Genomic DNA, 18,444 nt, shown 5'->3' on the forward strand with positions numbered 1-18,444 from the left:
CTTCAAACCCTGGCTTTGATCTCATCTATGTATGAGACCAACATAACATCTTTTAGCCTCAGTTTCTTTGATTCTGGAGTGTCAGAATCAAACACACCTGTGGTGTCTTCCCATACATCGTCACATACACACACACACACACACACACACACACACACACACACAGATGCACATGCACATACATTCACACATATTAGCTCTCCCAGCCTGTGGCCATCAACAACCTCACTCCAGACACAGTTTTTGCGTGAAGAAATCCAACACTGTTATGTTCTGAAGCCATGATATCATCAACCACATTTTTCAATACAAATTTCTAGAAGGAACTTCCCCAAGATTTTTTAATAAGTCCATAAAAAATACTTTACAGGTAAATCATTTCCAAGAGTAGGTCAAAGTCTTATTCTCAGAGGCAGTGATTGAAAAAATGGATTCTGCCCCATCCTCAGGCCACATAACTTTGTGGAAGCCACATAAAAACATGAGGTTTTTATCAAGTTTTGACTATGTGATGTGTGCAAAGCATTGAGCACAGTGCTTAATAAGCAGGGGGTCCCTGATAAATGGTAGCATTACTTCTTTTTCCTTTCCAGAGTCATGACATTTAAAGCCATTGCTCAGCTGTTTACCCTGGGCTGTTCTTGGGGACTTGGATTTTTTATGGTTAATGAAGTTGGGAAGACAATTGGATTAATCATTGCCTATATGTTCACCATCATCAATGTCCTGCAGGGTGTTTTGCTCTTTGTGGTACACTGTCTCCTTAATCGCCAGGTAAAACTAATCATTTTGTCTCCAAACCTTATTGAATGGTTGTTCATTTCTCATCCTTCTCTGACCTTTTATATTTTGAAGTTGCCCTGATTCTGAGAAGAAAATTTAGGTGCCACTTGGGTTTTGCCATGTGGTCTAGGTTTTATTAGCATTCTACTATTCAGTATTTGATCATATCTCTTAAGAACATGCATTCATTGGCTTGAGTTGCCATAACAAAGTAACAGAGGCTGTGTGGCTTAGACAATAAAAGTTTATCTTGCAATTCTGGAGGCTGGAATTCTGAGACCAGGGTGCTTTTGTGATTGGTTTCTGGTGAGGGCTCTCTTCCTCCTGTGTCCTCACATGTTTCTTCTTATAAAGACACTAAATCTATTGAATTAGTGCTCCACCCTTATTACCTCACTTAACCTTATTACTTCCACAAAGGTCATATTTCCAAATACAGTTACGTTGGGGGTTAGAGATTTAATATATACATTTTTTTTTTATTAGAGTGGGGGGACACAATTCAGTTCAGAGCATGTCAGGGTAAGGTAGATTTTGCTGCAGTAATAAATATCCACTTTTCTTCTAATTTCAGTGGCTTACAATAATAAAGATTTATTTATTGCTCATAAGTTACATTGTCTTCATTTTGAAATGTAGGCTGAAGGGGCAGCCCTTCCATAGAACATTGGTATTCTTGTGGCAAAGGGAAAGGTGATCATGGCACAGTGTAGCTTAGCTCATTTTCATTGGCCAAAGCAAGTCAAATGGCCGAACCTGAATTCACCAAAGAGAGGATGAATAATCCTTCTGTAGTGAGGTGCACTACATGGAGGGATATTGGAATATTTAGCAAAACCTACCACAAACTCAGAGAGGCTTCAGCACTAATCTTAGTTTTTCCACTGAGTAGGTTGCTGTGTGACCTTGGGCAGACTGCTTCCCTCTCTTAGCCTCAATTTTCTCATCCAAAGATGTGGCAGTACTTACCTCACAGGGTTGAGAATTAAATGAGATAATTCAATATAAATCTTCTAGCGCAGCCCTTGGCACCCATGAAGTTCTCAGTGAAGGTCATTATTACAACTTACTCTTTATACAAAATTGGGAACAGTTTTTAATTTTGCTAGTGAGTAGAACTACCAGCAATTAAAATGCAAATGGCAAAAGACCATCTTAACACTTCATTAATTTCTCTTTTGTCTGTTAGTGCCTCCTTAATGCTTGGTACTCCTCTCAAACAGAAGAAGTAAAATACAACTTAAGTTTCTTGGTGAATTAATGTTGAGTATTAAATATTCAAATGTCTCTTAAAAAACATATTAAGGAGGTTAAAGGAAGGCAATTCATGGGATTCAGTGGGTGGTTTAGTGTCAAGGCTCTGGAGTTAGAATGACAAGATTTTGAATGCTGGCTGTGTTAACTTAGACAAGTCAATATACCTCTAAGAGCCTCAATTTCTTTATCTCTAATGGGGGAGGTGGTATAAGATTCCTGATTGGATTTATGCAGGGATTAAATGATATATACAAAATGTGTCGAACATAGCTAGTTTTTAATAAATGGTGAACTTCATCATCATAGTCACCACCATCACCATCATCGCCTTTATTGTCGTTGCCATCATCATCATCTTCACCATCATCACCATCATCATCATCTCCAGCATCACTATCATCACTACCATTATCATCACCACCACCACCATCATCACCCTTGCTATCAATATTATCCACCATGACCATAATCACTTTCATTATCACCACCATTGTCATCATCACCACCTTCCTCATTTTCATCATTACCCTCATTATCATTGTCACCACCATCACTGTCATCGACATCATCATCATCACCATCATTAACATTATTGCCTTATACAGAGTACAAACAAACAAATATAAAGCTGTAGAGAGCAGGGCATGGCATTTATATCTTTAGTCTCTTATTTTAGGGTTCTTTCTTCTGAACCAAGCTCTGGATGTAACACAAGTCTCTACATTTCTCAAACTTCCAGGTGCGAATGGAATACAAGAAATGGTTTAGTAGGATGCAGAAAGAGGTTGAAATTGAAAGTACTGAGGTCTCTCCTTCTACTATCCACACCAAAGTGGTAAGACCAGCTTCTCTGCAATGCCTTGTACTTGTCTGCGTCCAGCCTCTCATGCTATCAGGAACTTCCTGGTTCCTTGCTCTGAATGAAAAGAGAAATTGCATTAGGTTCCTGCATTGTGCAGGTGAAGTTTCTGGTTTTTGAAACCCAAACTGGAAGAGCTAGCTATTCTTTCTCTCTCTCTTCCCTTTCTCCTTCTCTCCTTCTCTCCCTCCTTTCCTTCCCTTTCCTATTCTCTACAAAGCACCAAGAGTGGCAGTTAAATATGCAAATCAAGTTACTTTACTTACCTACTTAAAACTTTGGCTTCTCATCACATTTAGAATCAAATTGAACTTCCTTACCATCACTTAAATCTGACTCAACACTCCCAATCAGTTATGGTGGCAAATTTTCAGTTCCTCAAAGTTCCCAGGCTTATCCCTGTCTCGGGGCCTTTGTACCAGCTGTTTCCTCCAGCCCTTTCCTCTCCTCTTGCCAAGTCGTCTCGTTGATCTTCACACATTAGCTGAAATGTCACCTCCTCAGAAAGATTTTCTCTAACCACTTGTTCTACGATAGTCTCACTCACTGTCTATCACTATATTCTATTTTAATTCTTTGCATAATTTTTCTCGTTGATATTTATATTAAAACATCAAACTGTTTGCTTTAGGTCAGTCTCCACCCTCTGTAAGTTTCATTGTTTTACCACTATATCCTTTTGCCTAGAGCAATGTCTGGCTCATGGAAATTGTGCACTTAATTTGTTGAGTGTCTAAATTTTGTGTTTAAGGATGAGAAAACTTAAGCTGGAAAAGCTCAAAAGGTTTGCTCAAAGCTATTCAACTGGTTAGAGGAATTTGAACTTAGGTCTATTTCCCTCCCAAAGTTGACAACTTTCCTTGTCACCAGAGTTGTTTGTCACTTCAGATCAACAACTTTTGGGACCAGCTGTTCAAAGGACATGCAGCTTTACACTGAGGACAATTCTGTTTAGTGGCTACTGATTGTGTCTAAACATTACCCTGTTTTTACAGTATATGCCACTGGTCACCACTTGACCAAAATCACCTGTGGTCAAAGGATATGTCCACCTGAACTGTGTAAATAAACTATCCCAACACATGTGGTCACCAAAAACATGTCGGCTAGTAGAATTCATAGCATGGATTCTGGGAGTCACCAGATCTCAATTTGAATCTCGACTCTTTCTGGTAGATGCTGGGCAAGTAGCTAACCCTCTCTGAGCCTCGATTCACTCATCACTGAAATGTGTGATTGGTTGAGGATCAAAATAATGTACACAGAACATTTTGTTCTACTCTGAACCATGTCAATATTCCCTTTTATTTATTCCAAATGATCAAGAGTCAACTATATAAATGACCTTGAAGATAATTATAATCCCTTATCTTTGAACAGCACCTTACATTCTAAAAGACACACTTCAGCCTTAAAATCTTCATTAATCCTCTCTGGCATTTAAGTGATCCGTTTAAATGGAGCCAAAGTTCCTGGGTTCAAACCCCAAATCCACCACTTCCAGGCTGTGTGACCTTACAAAAGTCACTTAAAATCTCTGTGCCTCAGTTTCTCATTTGTAAAATGGGGATAAGAATAGTATCTATCTCATCATGAGAATTAAATGAGGTCATAGATGTTAAGTGCTTAGAATGCCATCTGGCACACAGTGAACACACTGCAAATGTTTGTGAAAAGATTAAATTAAAAAAGAAGACCATTTACTATGGCAGAGGGAGCTGCAGAGTCAGATAGTAGGACCTCTTTGTTCAGATTTAGCTCTCATAGGAAGTCCAGCTTGTCAGCTCCAGGCACGCTAGACTTTTTAATTAATTTCTGAGGTGTTAATTTCTCATCAGCTTCTTCTCCATTTTATCTCCCCAAGTAGGAGCAATCGGGGAAGTCATCAGAATTCTTTCTCAGAAGAGAAACTACATTTGTCCAACCACAGCCTGGGACTCAGCGTGTCACAGATTTTTGGCGACCCCCTTTGATCACATATGGACAGGACAAATGCCACCATCTGTATCTTTCCCGTGAAAATGAATTCTGACACTCTTTTGAATTTTGGCTTCTATCTCCATAGAAGGAAAGGGGCATATGGGAGAATTCTTAGACCTGGAATCCAGTAATGTAATGTACAATCACATCTTAGGGATCGTTTTTAGTGAGGAAGGAAAAGTGTAGATTTTTTTCTTCCAGCAATTGTCACCTTGCCTAACTGTGAGTTCAGCTCACAATCCCTCTGGCTTCTCTGTTGAAATTTATGCTTATGAAGATTTTGTATCACTCAACATATGCATAATTCAATAATTCTTATGTGAATAAATATAAAAAGGGAGTTACATTCTTACAATGCAGAAACTCACCATCATCCCTGCTTAGCAGTGCATTGTCACTGGGAAGGAGTTTGTGGTCAGGATACCAGCACTTTCCTGTTTTCTTTGCCTGATGACTTCTTCAAACCTACTTGTATATCCGGGTTAAAAATAATTTTGTTTTCTTAGTGTCACCTCAAACATCTCCTAGTGTAAATTGTCATAAAACAGCATGATGTATTACAGTGATTGTTTGGCCTTATTTGTTTTGTTTTACCCCTTCTAAATCTTTTCCAAAGTTATTGGATTTTTAGGTGTGTTTTTCAGCAGTAGAATAAATGAATAGATGACTTTGTCACTCGATAATGTTTTAAAAACAATTTTAAATTATAACGATGGTAAATGTTTAAACAGCAGCCAAGAGTCAATGAGATTCATTTGAGGAGCTTCCGTGTGTGGTTTTAGGTCGAGGACGAAGAGTTGTGTCCCTTTTCTGCTCCAATGCTTCCTCCACAAAACCGCACTTTAACCAGAGTGTATGATTCACTCCACCTGCTGGTTTTGAAACTGTCTTATTCCCTTTGAAAGTTAAAATTTAGGGAGACTCATGTGGGTTTTTATATTGTGCAATTTAAAATTTACAGAAATAAAACACATAAAACACACCCTTTTTCAGGAGGACAATTTGGCACTAACTATCCAAAATGACTTTTATTTAAAAATTACATTGCTAGGAATTTATCCCAGGGATATCATGATAAGTGTAATTTACAAATGCAGGGTGATCTGATCTGTAAATTCAGGGTGATGCGATGTATTCTATCACCTTGAATTATTGGCTGTGATAGGCTGGACAGAGGAAAAGGAGCATTTTGTATGAAAAATGTAACTTTAAACCTGTAAATACATTTACAAGTCCATTAAGCTGCCGCACTCAAAGAGAAGACAAGCCAGCATGGCTTATTCCTGCCTGCCACCAAACACTGGAAAACAACAGCATTAGTCTCCCTGAGTCTCTCCTGAGTATACTGGAACATTTCATGTATGTCATGAAGTCACCATGACTCCCTTCACCACTTTGATAAAAAATATTCAGGAGCAAAATTTTGCTCTGATGCAGCAGTTGGGAGCACACAGTGGCAAAGGACCAAAAAAGACTGACCAAATCCTGGGACTAAGGTACCACTTCGTTCCATTGCTGCTTAATGGTTCATCTTGCTGATTGTTTATTAACTTCTTGGATGAGAGAATAAGTGTGTGCGGCAAGAAAGGAGTGGCTCAGTTTCCTTGGTTGTTGGCCCCAATTCAATGCCAACAGGAATCTCTAATTTGAGGTGTGGTGAAGAAGGAAACTTTATTCAATGCAAACAGCTCAATTATGAAGCAACAGGACTGTGAGGTGGCTCTACAGTGTTTACTCTGCTCTGGCATTTCAGCGCAAACCTCTCCATGGAAAAGGAAAGTACGCTTCCTGAGCCACAGGGGAGCTGACTTATATACAGAAAAGTCCCTGCCCCTGGTCTCTGATTGGTCTGTCCTCATGCAAATAAGAGCTCCAAGTCCTCACAGTTTGATTGGTCCTAAAGGCACGGTCCTCATCAGTCAGAATAGAACCCCCCTGATTGGTTGGTGAACATGAGGCTCTAGCTGCACAGCTGTGATGACTGGATAGGGAAAACCTCAGTGCTATTGGTCGAAATGTAATTCCAAGAACTGCTTCATAAGGGCTGGCTCAGATGGCAGGAACACAGTGCAGGCAAACAGTTCCGTGGGGGCACAGGAAGGTTGGTGAAGGCTTCTCCCTGAAGCAGAATGTCAGAGGCACCTGTTTAGAAACAGGCTGCTAGACTCTGTTTGTTTGTTTTTTAATTATTTGATCCCAGTTAGACACCAGGAGTCCTTCTTACCAGGTATTTCCTTTCTTAGGGTCCACACCTACCTCTTCATATTGACATTTTTGAACTGGCTCTTTGCTGTCAACCAAGCCAAAAACCTAAAGAGCACTCTCACATATAATAACTGGCATTTGGTTGAAATGGAATAGATGCACTCACAGAAGTTCACAGGGACGTTTATGCAGTACTTTCCATTCCACTGTTTCTTTTCCATTGTTTGTAATAGGAACAAGGTGTCAGTCCATCAGGACTGTTTCAATAATTATGATATAGCCATAGAATGTAATAGGTAATATGCAGTCAAATTATTTAAGTGGGGGCATATTTTCATGTGCTCTTATTAAAATGCCTCCAAAGATGTATGTGTCTTGTGAAGAAAAGTGGCGTGTGGTTCAGTGAATATAGCATAATCTCTTTTCTGTTAAAAAAGTTTGCAAGTAGACAAATTTCATAGGATCACTTCCCCAATAAAAGGATTGAGTGAATTTAAGAGAAATCCTCTCTTTGTGCCAAACAGATAAAATGACAGAAAATATATTCTAAGTACATATTCAAAGGCAATACATGTTAAAAGCAAAAACAGAAAACAAGCATCTCTTTGAACTGGAAATGGAAGTACGGTGGCTGGGGGCTGAAACCACGTAGACAAAAAAAGCAGCTTCTGAAAACTAGTGCCTGAAAAAAAATGCAACTTTCCTGGCCAGTTGACAAATCTTTGTGTTTAAGTCCCAATAATGTTGCTGTTACCCTCTGGTCTAAGACAGTTGCAAAAAGACCATAAACAATCCAAATATTTTAGGTGCTGCCGATTTGCACCTTCCTATTCAATTTTCCCTCCTCCCCGTATGAAAGCTGCTTTTTTTCTTTTCTACCTCTCTCAGACCTTTGCGTATTTCAACAATCAGCTTCTATCTCCTTCAGACATCCCCTTCCTTTCAAAAATTTAAATTTATTGGGGTAACACTGATAACATTTATATAAATTGATAACATTATATAATTTATATAACTTGATAACATTATAAAAATTTCAGGTTGTATAAGATTGGAATTCAACATCTATGTACTCTATTGCATGCTCACCACCCAAAGCCTAGTCTCCTTCCATCGCCATATTTTTGATCCCTTTTACTCTCTTCAGCCTACTCCCACCCCCTTCCTCTCTAGTAACCACCATTCTGTTTTCTGTGTATTTGAGTTTTATTTTGTCTCATATGTTCATTTGTTGCTTTTTGTTTTATATCCCACATAGGAATGAAATCATATGGTTCTTGTCCTTTTCCATCTGACTTATTTCACTCAGCGTGATACTCTCCAGATGCAATCATATTGTTGTAAATGGCACGATTTCATCTTTTTATGACTGAGTATATGTGTTCCACATTTTCTTTATCCAATCATCTACTGAAGTACACTTAGGTTGGTTCCATGTCTTGTCTATTGTGAATGATGCTGCAATGAACATTAGGGTGCATGTATATTTATGAATAATTTTTCAAAAATTTGGGATAGATGTCCAGAAGAGGGATTACTGAGTCATATGATAATTCTATTCTTAGTTTTTTTGAGGAACTCTATATTGTTTCCATAGTGGCTGTGCTAGTTAACATACCCACCAGCAGCAGTACACAAAGGAGAACCCTTTTCTTACTTCAATCCTCAATGAAATCCCTCTTCTTTACTCTATTACAGTCTGTATGACATGACTTACCTTACATTTTGTATGTTGTTTCACAATGATGTTGTGTGTGTTTGCAAATCATGCTTCCTGAATTATAAAATTCTTGAAGAGAGTAACATCAGAAACATGGCAAAGTAAGAGATGTCCCCAGATCTCTCCCCTTGAAATAATAAGCTTAACATCTAAAACTCAACAGAAAACTCCCAAACTGTACACCAGCACGTCTGAGCATGAGATCTGTGCATAAGAGCTACCACAGGTCAGAACTATGGAAGTCGGGCTATAGATTGGCAGAAACAAAGAAGCTGCCTCTTGCAGCTGGAGCTCCCTGCTGGAGGAGGAGGAGGGGAGATGGTGCGGCAGGTTCCCTGAACAACCCTGCCCGGTAGAGCTGTGAGCCCCATACAGCAGCAGTGCCCAGGGACCAGGGCAGAAAGCAGAGAAATGAAGATGGCAGAGAAGCAACAGTCGATAATTACCAGCCAAGGTTGCAAAACATGAGGCTGAGCTGCAGCCCCATTCCCCAACCCAGGAGGCCCTTCCCCCCATATCCTCCAAGACTGAATACCTTGGAGCCTGAAAAGAACCTGAGCAAATACTACCAAAAGTCGCTAACACTGACAGTGGCTAAGAATGAGAGAAATGAGCGTGATTGAATACTTATAAGAAAAAAAGACATTATTAAGACTTTATTTAAAGCAAGGATCCAAGAAGCTTAGACATCACGTACTGAAAACCAAACAAAAAACACCATCTTAACAACAGACTAAAGAGAGACCTTTATACAATAAATTTTTCTGGAAAAAATGCAGAATACACTTGCATTAATGCCCAGGAGGTGAAACAGTCCATTAAACACCAAGAACCACCAAAGTGACAAGGCAGCTCAGAAAGAAAGAGAAAAATCTTCAGAAGATAATCTTACAGACATAGAAATATGCGACTTAAATGACAGAATTCAGGATGGTACTTCTGAAAAAACTCAGTGAGATCCGAAAGGAGTCACATCAACAATTCCAGAAAATGAAAACAATAACAACAACAACAACAACAAAAACAACTAGATGAGCAGAATGAGTTCTTTAGCAAGGAGAGTGAAACCTTCAAAAAGAAACAAATAGAACTTCTGGAGATGAAGAACACCCTGCAAGAGATGAAAAATGAAACAGCAAGCTTGAGAAATAGAGTCGACCAAATGGAAGAAAAGATCAAATGATATCGAAGACAGAAATCTAGAAATAAATCAGAAAGAAGAAGAGAGAAATTGAAGAATGAAAAATAACGAAAGAGAAATACAAGAATTAGCTGAAACCATCAAGAGAGGAAACATAGGAATAATGGGCATTCTACAGAGGAGTGAAAGAAGCAGGGATTAGAAAGCATTTTCAAACAGTTGATGAGAATTTCCCAAATCTAAAGAATGAGCTGGAGCTTGGAATTCAAGAAGTAAATAAACATCCAATTATCTCAACCCAAAAAGCCCTTCTCCAAGACACATTGTATTAAAATTATGAAAAATCAATGACAAAGAAAGAATTCTCAGGGCAGCCAGGGAAAAGAAGACAGTAACCTATAAAGGAAAACCCATTAGATTATCATCGGCTTTCTCAGCACAAACCTTGCAAGCCAGAGAGGAGTGTAATCAAATATTCGAACTATTAAATGAAAGAAACTATGAGCCAAGAATAATGTATCCAGCAAAGCTCTCCTTTAGATATGAAAGAGAAATAAAGACCTTTCCAGACATACAAAATTTGAGAGAATTCTCCACTACAAGGCCTGCACTACAGGAAATACTGAAAGGGGTTAGCTCAGCTAAAACAAAACGACAAAAAAAAAAAACAAACATAACTAGTAGTAAGGCGACTAGCAGGCAGATAGTAGCAAAGAAGTGCAACTCTTACTAAGAACAGGGCATTATAATCTTAAACAATAAGACAAGATATGCTATAGCAAGATAGTAATGAATGTTCAGCATATAAGGAAAAATCAAGACAACAATAATAAAAAAAGGGAGAATGCAAAGATCCGAATTCGCAAAGAGGAGTGGAGATAAGGCACAAGCAAAAGAAAATGGATATATGTATAACTATCTTCTACATATTCATAATTGTAACCACACACAGAAGATTCAGAACTGAAGTATATAACATAAAACAAGAAGGACCAGAGGGAAAACCCACAAAAGCCAACCAACAACAACAACAACAACAACAACAACCAGACACACGAGGACAAGGAAGCAATGGAAACACCAAGCTACCAGAAAGCAAAAGATAAAATGGCTATAAGAAGACCTCATATTTCAATAATCACCCTAAATGTAAATAGACTGAACTCATCAATAAAAAGGCACAGAGTTGCAGATTGGATCAAAAAATAAAACCCCACCATATGCTGCCTCTAGGAGACACATCTTGGCTTCAAAGACAAATATAAACTCAAAGTGAAAGGGTGGAAAATGATATTTCAGGCAAATGGCATTCAGAGAAAAGTGGGAGTAGCAGTACTAATATTGGATGAAATAGATTTCAAAATAAAAAAGATAAAGAAAGATACTGAGGTATACTTCATAATAATAAAAGGAATCATGCACCAAGAACACATAACACTTATTAATATCTGTGCTCCCAATCAAGGAGCCCCAAAATATGTAAAGCAATTACTAACAGAACTAATGAGAGAAACAGACCAAAACACAGTAGGGGGCCTAAATACCCCACTGGACAGATCATCCAAACAGAAAAGCAATAAGGAAATAACATCCTTAAATGACACATTAGACCAACTGGACATAATTGACATTTACAGAGCCTTCCATCTCAAAATAGCTGCTTATACATTCTTCTCTAGTGCACATGGACCATTCTCAAGTTTTGACCACATACTGGGACACAGAGATAGCCTCAACATATATAAAAGGGTTGAAATCATAGCAAACATACTCTCTGATCATAATGCTTTGAAGCTGGAGATCAACTGTAAAAAGAAAGCGGGAAGAACCACAAACACATGGAGAGTAAACAACATATTACTGAATAATAATTGAATCAGAGAAGAACTAAAAAGAGAGATCAAGAGATACATAGAAATGAATGACAATGACAGTACAACATATTAAAAATTTTGGAACATGGTAAAAACGGTCATAAGAGGAAAGTTCATATCATTGCAGGCCTAGCTCCAAAAACAAGAATGAGCCCAAATAAACAACCTAACGCTTCATCTTAAAATAAAAAAGAAAGAACAAATGAAACTTAAAATCAGATAAAGAAAAGAAATAATCAAATTAGAGCAGAAATAAATGAAATTGAAAACAAAGAAACAAAGAAACAAACAAACAAAAACAATAGAAAAAATAAATACAGCAAAGAGCTGGTTCTTTGAGAAGGCTAATAAAATTGACAAACCCCTGGCTACACTCACTAAAGAAAAAAGAAAAAGGACTCAAATAAAAAAAATCAGGGAAGAAAAGAGAAATTATGACAGACTCTGCAGAAATACAAGAATACTGTGAAAAAGTCTATAACGCCAAATTTAATAATCTAGAAGACATGGACCAACACTTAGAAACATACAAACTTCTTAGACTGATTCAAGAAGAACTGGAAAATCTAAATAGACCGATCAATAGTATGGAAATTGAAACAATCTTCAAAAACCTACCAAAAGGTAAAAGTCCAGGACCAGATGGCTTCACCAGTGAATTCTACCAAACATTCAGAGATTTAATATCTATTCTCCTCAAACTCTTCCAAAAAATTGAAGAGTAGGCAATACTTCCCAACACATTTTATGAGGCCAATATTACCCTGATAAAGATAACCTGGTAAAGATAACACACACACAAAATTACAGACCAGTATCTCTCATGAACACAGATGCAAAAATCCTAAATAAGATACTAGTGAACTGAATACAGCAATGTATTACAAAGATTATACACTATGATCAAATGGGCTTCATACTAGGGGCACAGGGTTGGTTCAACATATGCAAATCAATTAATGTGATAAACCACATAAACAAATTAAAAAATAAGAATCATATGATCATATCAATAGATGCAGAAAAAACCTTTGACAAGTTATGGCATACATTTATGATGAAAGCACTTACCAAAATTGGTATAGAAGGAAAATACCTTAACATAATAAAGGCCATATATGACAAACACTTAGCCAACATTATACTTAATGGTAAAAAACTAAAAACCTTCCCTCTAAGGTCAGGAAAAAGTCACGGCTGTCCACTCTCACTGCTGTTATTCAATATAACATTGGAGGTCCTAGAAAGTATAATCAGGCAAGCAAAAGATATAAAAGGCATCCAAATAGGAAATGGAAGAAGTCAAACTGTCACTATTTGTGGATGACATGACTCTTTATATAGAAAACCCTAAAGACTCCACAAGAACACTACTAGTAACAATAAGCAAATACAGTAAAGTCTCTAGATACAAAATCAACGTTCAAAAATCCATAATTTTCCTATACTCTAATAATGAAGTGTCAGAAAAAGAAGTGGGAATAACAATTCCTTTTGCAATTTCAACAAAAAGAATAATATACCTAGGAATAAATTTAACAGAACATGTGAAGGGCCTATATCATAAAACTACGAGATCCTTTTAAAAGAAATTGAAGAAGAAATGAATTGGGTTGGAAGAATCGACAGAGTTAAAATGACCATATTACATAAAGCATTATACAGATTTAATGCAATCCCATCAAAATCCCATCGGCAATTTTTTAAAGAAATAGAAAAAATCCTCAAAAAAAAGAGACCCCGAATTGCCAAAGCCATTCTGAGAAAAAGTAATGAGGTTGGAGGTACCACTCTGCCCGCCTTCAAATTATACTACAAAGCAACTATAATCAAAATGGCATGGTATTGGCAGAAAAATAGACACACAGACCAGTGGAACAGAACTGAGAGTCCAGATGCAAATTGGTGTTTCTATGGGCAAATATTTTTTGACAAAAGAACCAAAAACTTACAGTGGAGAATGGAAAGCCTCTTCAATGAATGGTGCTGGGAAAACAAAAAAGCCGCCTGCAAAAGAATGAAACTAGACTGTTGTCTATCACCACACACCAAAACTAACTCAAAACGGATTAAGGATCTGAATATAAGACCTGAAACAATAAAATGCATAGAAGAAAACATAGGAACTAAACTCATAGACCTTGAACTTAAAAAGGATTTTATGAATTTGACCTCAAAGGCAAGGGAAGTAAAAGCAAAAATAAATGAACTACATCAAAATAAAAAGCTTCTGCACAGCAAAAGAAACCGCCAACAAGGTAAAGTGACAACTATCCACATGGGAGAAGATATTTGCAAGCAACGCCACCGATCAGGGGCTAATATCCAAAATATATAAAGAACTTATACAACTCAACAACAACAAAAAACAAACAATCCAATTAAAAAATGAGCAGAGAACCTGAACACTTTTTCTTAGAGGACATATAAATGGCCAACAAATATTTGAAAAGATGCTGAACATCTCTAGCTCTCAGGGGAATGCAAATAAAACCACAATGAGATACCATCTCACACCTGTTAGAATAGCTATAATCAACAGGACAAATAATGACAAGTGTTGCAGAGGATACGAAGAATAAGGAACCCTCATACACTGCTCGTGCGGCTGCAAATTGGTACAACCACTATGGAAAACAGTATGGAGGTTCCTCAAAAGACTAAGAATTGATTTACCATATGATACAACCATCCTTCTACTGGGTATTTACCCCGAAGACTTGAAAACCCATATCTGAAAAGATATTTGCACATCAATGTTCATAGCAGCATTATTCATGGTGGCCAGGACATGGAAGCAACTGAAGTGCCCTACGATAGATGATTGGCTAAAGAAGCTGTGGTACATATGTACAATGGAATATCGCTCAGCCATAGGAAGAGATGAAATACTGCCATTTGCAACAACATGGATGGACTTCGAAATAATCATGCTAAGTAAAATAAGCCAGACAGAAAAAGTTGAAAATCACATGATATCACTTATATGTGGGATGTAAACCTAAAAGTGACAAACAAACAGGACAAACAAACTGAGACTCATGGACATGGTCAATAGACTAGTGGTTACAATAGAGGGTAGAGGTGAGGGGGAGGGGATGGGGGTACAAGGGTCAAATATATGGTGACAGAAAGGAATCTAACTATGTGCAGTGAGCACACAATGTAATGCATATATATATATATAGCTTTACTGCTAAATCACACACTTGAAACTTAATGGATTTTGTTAAGCTATGTCATCATAATAAGTTTCTTGAAGGGAAGAATGATAGAGGTGTTAAATGAAATGTTCTTGCCTCCACTTAGAGCGTTATTTCTCAAGCTCTGCACTATTGAGATTTGGGGCTGGATAATTCTTGGTTGTGGGATGCGTGTTGTGCATGGTCAGATATTGGGCAGCATCCCTGACTTCTATCCACTAGATGGCAGTAACACCTTCCCACCAGTCATGACAACCAAAAATGTCTGCACACATTGCCACCTGGGAACCCACATGCTGCAGTTGAGAATGACTGGTCTAGGTATTAATTCATAGTTGACTACAAAGTGCCAGTAATAACAATAGACCGATGACGCGAGTTAGCACAAAATAATAGGGAAAACCAATACCACTGCAAAGTGCAGTTGACAGCAGGACCAGACCAATTTCAATTTTCAGGGATTAAAATTTTATAATATTTACATAAATTGCTAACATTTAACCTTGCTGTTGAGTTACAAAGACATAGGTAGTGGCTGGATTCTACATTGAATTTTTTCTGAGCTGCTTTGGGGCCAGGTGCCCTATAATGTCATTGGAGACAAAGAATTTCAGTGCGTGTGGGAGAACATAGTAAAGATATGAATAAAATTTTATGAATTAAATACTGTTATTGGCTGCTGAATGCTTAATAAATAAAATGTATTCTAAGCATTTTTCATCTTCTATTTCTTTTATTATATCACACCCAGCATGATGCCTAGATCAATGGATGCTCAATAAATATTCACTCAATAAGTGTGTGAGGGGAGTTTATACATACACATGGGTTTTATTTTACATCTGATTTGAACATAGACTCTCAATTAGTATGAGACATGAATAAGGAATAAATTGGGGTGCTCCCAGATCCCTGAATTTGGGGACATATTTCTTAAGATGATTGGTGTGTCTCTAGGGAAACCTGAGAGAGATCCCTTTCAATGAATCCTGCACAAGGCAAACAGGCTAATTCTACAGGTCTGTGACCTCAGTTAGCCTAGAAAAAAAGCAGGGTTCTAAGGAAAGTGTTCATGTGTAACTGGAGTGAAGGATCTTCCAGAAATAATGATGAGCATCCAAGGCAACTCTTGAAAGTCCTTCGAGGTCACCCAGCTGTTCTGGGAACTGAAAAATGGAGCACAGCTTGGTTGCCAGGCGCATCTCTACTCAAGAGGTGTGGTGTGTGTGAGGACATCTGTTGTGCTATCTTCCTTGCTGTGGCAGAGACCATTCACCACAACCCAATTCTGCTTCATCTATACAACATCTATTGTTGCTTTGATGCCACAGTAAAATTGTGATTTATAAATTAGCAGGTCCTCGTCCACAGTTTTGGCTAACAGCTCCCCAAATCTTTGGAATGTCCTAAGTGGTGCGAGTGATGGAAGTGCATTTTGTGATGTTATTGAGGCGCGCTTTGGATCCCACCCAAGGCTGGAGGCTGGTTGCCAGGAGAACCAACCAGGTGACTTAGAGGTTTGGAACTTTCAGCTCCACCCCCTAACTTCCAGGGAGGAAAGAGGGGCTGGAGATTGAGTTCAAATGCCAATGGCCAAAAACTTAGTCCATCATGACTATGTAATAAAGCCTCCATAAAAACCCTGGAGGACGGCTCCACTGTTTTTTTTTTTTTTCCAGAGAGCTTTTGGTTTGGTGAAGACAGGAAGATGCTGGGAGAGAGACACGCCGCTCCCCACACTTGGCCCTGTGCACCTCTTTTATTTAGCTGTTTCTGAGTTGTTTCCTTTTACAATAAACCAGTGGTGTAGTAAGTAAACTTTTTCTCTTAGTTCTGTGGACCACTCTAGCAAATTCACTGAACCCAAAGAGCGGTCGTGGGAATTGCTGATTTATAACCAGTTGCTTAGAAGCACAGAGAGCCTGGGCTTGTGCCTGGTGTCTGAAATGTGTGTGTGTGGGTGGTTGGGGGGCAGCCTTGTAGGACTGGACCCTTAATTAGTGGAATCTGATGCCATGTCTGAGTGTCTGAGAATGGCTTGTTTTGTGGGTGGAATCCTCATGTCATACTTGGGCTGGAGAGCTTTTCAGTCCCATGCTCAGATTAGTGCTCCACAGGGGATGAAGTAAAACTAAGAAATCTCTAAATTAGGGCTCTTAAAATGTTCTTTTATTGCATCCCAGAATACTCTGAGAGTGATTTTTTTTTTTAAAGTTAGTCTTCTCCCTGAAAAAATACATATAGGCAGTGAATTAGTGAGGGATGCTTTCAGCTGCCAGTAATAGCTATCCTCACTGATTCCTCTGGCTGCTCTGAGTGTGGCCCAAATGTCAGCAGCATAGTGGCATCAGAGTATTTGGAAAATTGTTATAAATGCAGAATCTTGGGCCCAGATCCAGTGAATCAGACTCTGCATTTTAACAAGGTTTCCAGGTGATTCTATGCACGTTCAAGTTTGAGAAAACTGTAGTTTATGGGTCCACATCATCAGTGTCACCTGGGAGCTTGTTAGAATATTCAGAGACTCAGTATCCCTGCAGGTGACACCCAGAATTCCCTGGTGTAACAGACCCCCCCCAGGTGATTCTTCCTCCACTTTTTCTAATGTTTGATTTTAACATTTTGTGATCAATGCCAAGTCTGTTCTTGGTCTTGTTTGGGCAGAGAGAGCACAGCTTCTCCACTTCCTGAAGGACCTCTGTTCTTTCTGGAATAGCACAATGTTCCCTCCATGTTGATGTGAACCTCTAATTTATTACTTAGGAAATGGACAAGATATTTTCTCTTTAGCCCACAGTGTGGCATTAACTTTATTTAGCTGATCAGGAATCCATCCATTTTCCAGCAGGAAGTGGAGATTGGTGGATCTGGGGGATCTGGGCTGGGATGACGGTGAGGTCAGACAGGGCGTATTTGCAGTTGTATCAGGAGGTGAGCCTTTAGAGGCTAAGAAACTGAGACATAGCAAAGTCTGATATGTGTGTGTCTGCTTGCAACAGGCAGGATTAGGGTCACAGTAAGGACAGGATAAGAAAATCCATTTCAAATTAATTTCTGAGTGGCAGAAATACCATGAAAAGGAGGGAGAAAAGCAACTTCTCCATTTATGTCCCTATTTTACTGTTATTGTCAACACATTCTCTCATTTATCTACTGAGTGCAGGTGTTAACATCTAGTATCTCCTTCTATGGTTTTGATTTGGTTTCTATTTGTTTTCCTTGCCAGCTTTATTGGGGCATAATGGACAAATGAAAATTATATGTCAAGTTGTAGAACGTGCTGTTTTGATACATGTAGACATGGAGGCATAATCGCCATGGTAAGCTGAGCAAAACATCCATCCCTTGACACAGCCACCATTTTTAATTTTTGGTGGGCACGCTTCAGACCACACTCTTAGCAGATTTCGGGCATACAATGC

At 38.4% G+C, this 18,444-nt stretch overlaps 1 protein-coding gene across 1 annotated transcript in view; it reads left to right on the forward strand.

Moving 5' to 3' along the window:
* Positions 1-5,438, forward strand: part of LOC105301090 (adhesion G protein-coupled receptor E4-like) — a 52,524-nt gene extending 47,086 nt beyond the window's left edge. Inside the window, exons 15-17 of the mRNA XM_011373615.2 lie at positions 594-774; positions 2,780-2,875; positions 4,764-5,438. Of these exons, the coding sequence (XP_011371917.1) occupies positions 594-774; positions 2,780-2,875; positions 4,764-4,766 (280 nt within the window). The 3' untranslated portion in view covers positions 4,767-5,438. The remainder of the gene's footprint in view (positions 1-593; positions 775-2,779; positions 2,876-4,763) is intronic.
* The last annotated feature ends 13,006 nt before the right edge of the window (positions 5,439-18,444 follow it).

Source organism: Pteropus vampyrus, unplaced genomic scaffold, assembly GCF_000151845.1.
Source record: "Pteropus vampyrus isolate Shadow unplaced genomic scaffold, Pvam_2.0 Scaffold226, whole genome shotgun sequence".
In the NCBI taxonomy this organism is placed as follows: Eukaryota; Metazoa; Chordata; class Mammalia; order Chiroptera; family Pteropodidae; genus Pteropus; species Pteropus vampyrus.